This window comes from Buceros rhinoceros, unplaced genomic scaffold (assembly GCF_000710305.1).
Source record: "Buceros rhinoceros silvestris isolate BGI_N320 unplaced genomic scaffold, ASM71030v1 scaffold9371, whole genome shotgun sequence".
NCBI lineage: Eukaryota > Metazoa > Chordata > Aves > Bucerotiformes > Bucerotidae > Buceros > Buceros rhinoceros.
In genome coordinates, this window is record NW_010392509.1 from 31,370 (window position 1) to 38,676 (window position 7,307).

Here is a 7,307-nt window from a genome sequence, read left to right on the forward strand (position 1 = left end):
GAACTGCTCCATCAGAGGGACTCCAAGCACTGCACTGACTGGATGAAGAGTACTAATACTCCTCCATCCTACTACAGAGTAAAATTGGGATCACAAACCGATTTTCCAGCTTAATATTAAGCCAAGTCTTTTTGCAATAAAGCCAGTGTATCACATTACACTACTGGGCCCACGCAACAGCTGTTCTTAACAGATTCTAAATTATTTTTCATCCTCTGACATTGAAAATAAGATTGCCACCAAATCTGATGCTTTTGCAGGATCCCTATTGCTACTGCTCAAGCAACAAGCATCTCTCGGGCACAATCCCTGACCAAGAGGGAAAAAACCTATCTTTTGCGTGGTTTGAAATGATATTTGAAGCATTTCCATTGACAGGTTATTCAGACAAATGTTGGCAGATCTACATGAAAACAGACCCTACAACTTTCACAGGGAAGAACAACTTTCACTTTTGAAACCAGCAGAATTTTAACCCATCTGTACCTGCAGCTGGTAATGGCCCCATACGAAACTGGCATTTGAGAGCTTTTACAGCAACTACAACCAGACAGAGCACTTAAACATTTATAACTGTACTCACACAATGAGATTTATTCACTGAGATATACATCCCTCATGGAAAAATCAGACAAGATTTTACCTCATTAGTTTCCATGGTTTTTAGTTTGAACCCATCTCTATTTTGCTCCAACACTACAGCACACTGATCATTTCACAGAAAAGCAATACAAAACTACCAGAGCCCTTAAGCCAGTGTTTTGAACAGTGGAGCCAAACATAACTACTCCTTGTGGTGGAACAAACAACTGCAATCAACACTTCCAAAATGCTGTACAAACCAACACAGAAGTTTCTACTCAAAATGAGGAATTCAGCTGGCTGAATAATCTAGTTTTCAAGCGCAATTCATTTTGAGGAAGAAGTTAGCTGGCAGCAGCCACAGGTTAGATCTTGAAACCTTACAGGAGACTAGAAATCTTACGTGAACTTGGCCGTAATTAAGAGACACCCAAGACAACCGGAGCACCTCACCAGCTTCCACTTCTGTCCCCAAACCATCTCAGATGCTTGCTCACACACACACAGTGTTCGCCAATAGCTCAGGTGCTGAGCACAGCCATCAGCACGCTATTAACAGGGGATGAAATCAATAGGTATGAGATCTTAAGTCACCTCATTCAGATTTCACGCACAGAAGACAGGAGGAGCTCTACAAAAACAGCACAGATTTGCAGAAAAGGGTCAGTGAGGTTGGAAAGTATCTGTGCACTACCTAGTCAAATCTCTAGCTCACGTCAAGTCTCATTCGAGTTGCAGCAAAGTGCCCAGTGCTTTATCCAGCTGAGTTCTGAAATTCCCAGGGACAGAGATTCCATACGATACACAGATAATTAATGAAGCCGAAAGAAAAAAGGGTGGCCCTTTTTCAAAGGGCAGCTAAGTTCATTCCAACGAACCAGACATTAGGAGATACGGTCAAAAGCTTTTGCATGCATATCCATATTTGTCTCCAATGGAAACGTGGCAGCTTGCCCCTAGCACAACCATAAATTAACAGATTGCACATTCTGCTCTCCGCTGCAGCCAACTAACTGGTAGCTCTGCTGCACAATTACTTTCAAAGGAAACGTAACGGAAGAATCTCTTACCTCCAGGCCTGTACACAACATCATCCTCTGTGATAAAGGACGTTATTTCACCGTTGTCTGTTCTCTCATATCGTGACTTCTTCTTGGGTGGTTTCTTTTTGCTCTTCTTCGTGGACTCCTCCGTGGTGGCACTGTTGTTGTCATTGTCCTCATCTTCACTATGGTCACTTTCTGCATAATTCTTGGCCCCTCCTTCCAAGGTACAGCTCCGTCGAGGTCGCGAGTTCTCACTCTCCCTCACCTTGTCTCTCTTGTCTCGCTCCTTATCCCGGTCTCTATCCCTGTCCTTTTCTTTGTCTTTGTCTTTTTCTTTGTCTGCTGTCATGATTCGCCACGTGCCTTCTTCTGTCCTCTCACGGCTGGGCCTCCGTGAAAGGTAGACAGTGAGCCTGGGCTTCAGTCTTCTGAATTTCTCACTCAAATCCAGGAAAAATTCAACCACTCCAACAACCCCAGCGTTTTAAAAAGGTTCTTGCATGGGTGGGGAGGAAGAAAGAGGGGAAAAGCCCATGTTAATATTCAAAATTCTCTCACTTTCTGAAAATAAAAATTAAAAACAAAGAAAACCCCATATTCTAAAGCAATTCAGTATGGAAAACACACAACAGTAAAATAAAAGGTGGTCTTTTGAAGCATTCATAGAAATAATTTCATGTGTCTGTAAAATACTTGAAGCTATCTCCACCCTCAAAAAGATCTCACAACTCCTAAAAAAATTATTTTGTTCACTACAGAAATATAATAGCTTCTTGGATGGGAAGCACTCACTGTGAACACACATCATTTTATACCCAAGGCTGAGCAGGAAGCATGCACATGAAGAAAACCAAAACACTGAGGAAGGGACAAGTGAGGAAGGGCCTACAACTTTTTTCTTGAAGCAAATGAAAAAGTTTAGCAAACGGCTGTGGTGTTTTACACTCACCACCAGCAGCAGCGGCGGATGCCCTAAAAAGTCGGTATAGAGTAAAGAATGCCATCTGCCACCTCCAGGACAAGCTGTTCGGAAGGCTTCCCCCTACCCTGCTCTTCCAGAAATAGAGCTAACCTGTAATCCAGAGATTACAGGAATGAATTAATTGAAACCAAACCACAGTAGTTACAAGTGCACTAACAAAATCTGCTTCTCTGTACATTAAAAACACGACCTTTCATGCTTGCCTTACTAATAATGGATGGATTTTATAACTCATCACCTTCCCACATCCCGTTTCCTGCTAGGGAATACGAAGGGAAGAGATAATCCTGATCATTTTATCAATACAGTTAACATGAACCGCATCCTTTTTTTCCTTCACTGCAAGTTTAGAGTCGAATAACTGGACTCACTGTTGCAAGAGTATATGCAGGGTTGGACCTCTGCACCAGGATCTTCAAACCACAACCAAGCACACAGAAAAGCTGCCTGCTGTCGTGGTTGAACCCCCGTGGGCAGCTAAGCCCCACACAGCCTCTCCCCAGCTCCCCTCCAGGACCCCACAACTGGGTCTGGATTCAGGAGACACCATTACTGTAGCTCGGTCAAACAGAAGGGAACAAACACTGGCCCGGTGCAGTTATATCCTTTAGTCTTTTGACTCAAAAATGAGAGTTTCCTTAAAATGACCTTTCTATTGGTCAAACTGAAAGGATGTGAACTGACAGGTCACATGACACAACTGTGAGTGACAGACAGGGGATATACATTAGAATTTTTGGTACATTCTCTAGTGAATTTGGACTGATTGAAGTACTTGCAAGTGCCTTTTAATATTGCTCAGCAGCAGCAGTCCAGACAGTTACAGCTACTACTGAACAAGAATCACAACACACTGTTTTTTCTGTAAATACCCACAAAAGAAGCGTATTTCAAGAAGGGTGCATTCAACATCCAAGGTGAGTCACCTTTTTTCCCTGGTTCACTAATTTTCAGGATAATGCTGAATTTACTCGCATCCAATACCCAGGTTTTCAGGAAGCCTGTCTTTGGCCCACTGTGGAGAATGCTAGAGCATGAAAGGCAGGGACCTAAGGAGATTGAATGATCATACACTAAGCACTTAAAACCATATTAGAGAAGGAAAAGGACTACTTTGATTTTTAAGAAGTCAGCTGAGAAGTCAGTGCTCCTGGGTATTTGAAATTTCTTCACTCTTACATGAATCTCAGACTACAATACTCTTGTCCCTGTTGACTGCTACTTCCAGCAATGGAAATGGCCAAAGAGAGACAAATTGCTTTTGCTGATACAATTCAGGCTGTGGCTTGAATCTCCCAGGCATTTCCTGAATGAACCAATCATCCAGGTAGGAAATTATTTTATTTTCTCTCCTCCTCATAGCAGCTGCCATCATTCCAGTAACACAAGAGGAATCCAATGAAACTCCAGGAGAGAAGACTACAATGAACCCATCAATTGCCAGAGAAGCTGCAGATAATAGCGACAGCAATGGTCTACAGGGACTCGATGAGAACTGTCTTAAATTTCCAGAGGCTAGGTAATGCCCCAGTAGCAAGCCTGTAGTTTTTTTCTAAAGTTGTTGATACTATACTCACGTTATAGAGTAAATACTCTATTCATTTTGAATTAACTAATTACTTTTTCAGGACAACCTAAAAATTACAAGTAATAGCATCTCAACCTATGTACAAGAGATCTTCATGGGTTCTTTAGAGATCAGAAACTAAAGGAGATAGGATACTCCTAAAAGCTTTATTCAATGACCTCCAAAGATAGATCAAATGCAGATACCTTCTGATTATTATGTATTAGCCTCAGTTCTCAAAGACTCAATTTTTTGAGTTATGTAAAAGCCACAAGAAACTGAAGCCTAATCCTCTACACAACTTGCCATAAAGCCCAAGAAGCAAAGCCTTCAAATGTCAGGGTCACAGGCTGCCGAGGAAGCACTGATGAATTCCCCTTCTCGCCACGAACAAACACTGCAGGACTTCACTGAACACTCCACATAACTGCAGATTTAAGTCCTTGTTGTTTCACACAGATTAAGCTCAAAGTACTTCAGTGTTTTTAATACAAGTCCAATAATTACAAGGTTTTTTTCCTTCTTTTTCTTTTTCACAACAAAGTCCTGCATAGAGGAGTAACATTAGATAAACACTACGATCATAATGATTTAGTTTACTGTAGAGCTCTACAAGAATTAGGATGTACCACCATTTGCTCAGTCTGTTCATCTACGACACTTCCAGCAGAAAGCAGTCACGTAACCTGAAGAGTAGCTGCACCACAACTAGGGGGGAAATGAAAAAAGCAACCCACAAACTGAGCAAAGATATACGACTCAACTGTGTAGCAGTAATAGAGGACTGCCAGAAGAGCAAATTGTTTTACCAGCAACCACCTAATTCAGATTAAGCCACTATTGCCAGAGACGTATTTGATAAATAATCTTTATTAATTGAGCAATGATTCAAAGATGTTTTAAATATTCCAAGATAAGTTTTGCCTCTACAGTGAAATACAACATTGCCCCTTGCTACCTCATCACTTTCTACTAACCCCAGAACCAAGAGCAAGTAGTGATTTATAAATAGAAGCACACACCCAGTGGCTGGAAGGATCTCTTCATCCATGAGAGCAGGAAGTACCTTACAACCAAAATACAACAGCATTGAAACTTAAGCATTTGCATTTCTCCTCACACATTTACTTCACCCACCAACCACTCTGGATCAGGACAACACCGCCAACTCTGTATTCTGAAGCCATAACGTTGCCTAATCACTCTTGACCAAAATACAAATACTGTGAAATCATATCTGCGGACTCAACCCTATCTATCACTTACAGATGTTGTAGTGGATTATGCACTTTTTAATCATTCCCTATGTAATTATGCTCTAATATGGAACTCATAAAACTAACACCATCACAAAAACTACAGAAATACTGCAAGCCGCCTTTTTTGTTCTCTAAAGTAAACTGTGATAATGTATCATGAATATTGCCAAATACAGTAATCACCAGATGTTTAAATCTGGATTAGGATGTAGAAGCAAATACACTGAAAATCTTAAGTGGTTTTTGGCAAGCTCTGGAGCTTGAGTTCCCAGTAATTTTACTCACTGGCAGCTCCTCATTCTCACTATACCAAACCACCACCAAAGCAGCTGCTTCTGTCATCGCTCCACAGAAAAGAAATTCAGGTTACAGCACCGCAGGCTGAAGAGTATTAGCTGCCTTTGATACTGGTTTACTGCTTCTTCCATAGGGAATTTTTTAGAGATTAATCTCGGAAAGAAGTCATTTAAGCTAAAAGGGGAACATTCACTTTACAATGCCTGGTATACAAAGGAGTGGAAGAATAGCTCCCATCCATTACTTGTTCAATGCAAGCTGAAAAACCTGAGGAGAAATCTTAGCTTCACTGCAATCATACGCTAAGATTTATTTTTATTGGTTATGTTTTAACTAGAGCCTCAGGATATGTCCATTTATCCAAGTAAGTTTATTACCTCCAGTATGGGATAGCTTTATTTATCTCCACCCAGTATGCCATCAGACATTAAAGGTCCTTGTTATCTTAAACTGTTTCAAAGTCAACCATAAGTCAAAAATGTGTTTGCAGAGCTACTCATTAAAGTCTCCTGTTCTCTGCTTTCTAGCAGAGAATGAAAATACCTACGGCTTCAAATCACAGTCAAACACTCTTATTCCTTCTAAAACGTTCAGGTCTCTGGATATGAAGAAACAGAAGAAATAAGGATTCTGGTAGGAGAGAAGAATGTTAATTTAGGAGACCGAGCCAGACACGATGAAGGCAAGTTGGCAGTAAGTGTCCCAAGTACAGGGAAGTCTGAAAGCTCATGCTTCACCAGGCAGAACACTGCCCCTACACCACCCTGCTCCTTAGTATGAGAATGCAAGTGCTTACTGTGCTTATAAACAGTATTTTTATACAGAAAAGGCGTTTAACAAGCACATCAGTTTCTCAGAACAGTTAAAATTGTAACAGCTTCAGCCAAGGCTCGAGGATGAGTCCTCCACCCACAGAAGCTCAAGAGGAACACTTCAGCGCAGATGAAGCTGGAAAGCAAAGCACTGCAGTTAACAGTCCCTGCATTCCTGAGACCGTCTCCTGCATCTTTCACCTGTTTGACAGGCAACTTGAGAGCAGCTTCACTCCAGGAAGTTACACGCAAAGGTCCCAGCCACCTTCCAGGACACAGGATACACATGCATCCGGTTACTGGTCCTTCTCTAGTCAAACCCAGAAGCAGGTAGGTGTTAGACTCTCTCACTTGATCCTTCACAGTTCCACTACCAAATACAGAGAAAAAAAAAAGATGCCATTGTGAGTATGATTAGATCTGCCTATGCACAATCTAAGAAACAAATTATTGCCAAAGGATGAGAAATCAAGCAGGCATGATTCAGCCTTTAAACTTTATTTATCAACCTGAAGTACAGAGTTATTAACACAATCATTATTTTCAGCTGATCATTACCCCACATTCACCCAGCTGAGGTTTTTTCCCAGCACTTTAAAAACCTTCACATCCTCCCACTCAAGTCAGGAGAGCAGGACACTACTTCTCCCACAAGAAATGAGTTACAGCCCAGTCAGGGCACTGCGAGCTGGTAAGATGGATGAACTGTAGATACTCATTACGCACAGCTCCACTTACTTGATCTATACACCTGGAAATTGT

At 41.4% G+C, this 7,307-nt stretch overlaps 1 protein-coding gene across 1 annotated transcript; it reads right to left on the reverse strand.

Annotated features, from left to right (window-relative positions):
* Positions 1–1,652: 1,652 nt before the first annotated feature.
* Positions 1,653–1,977, reverse strand: LOC104500794 (arginine-glutamic acid dipeptide repeats protein-like; the record flags this gene model as incomplete). The annotated part of the gene is made up of 1 exon (XM_010144511.1): positions 1,653–1,977. A coding segment is annotated over exon 1 (325 nt), but the record flags the coding sequence as incomplete, so codon positions are not given.
* Between the last annotated feature and the right edge of the window lie 5,330 nt (positions 1,978–7,307).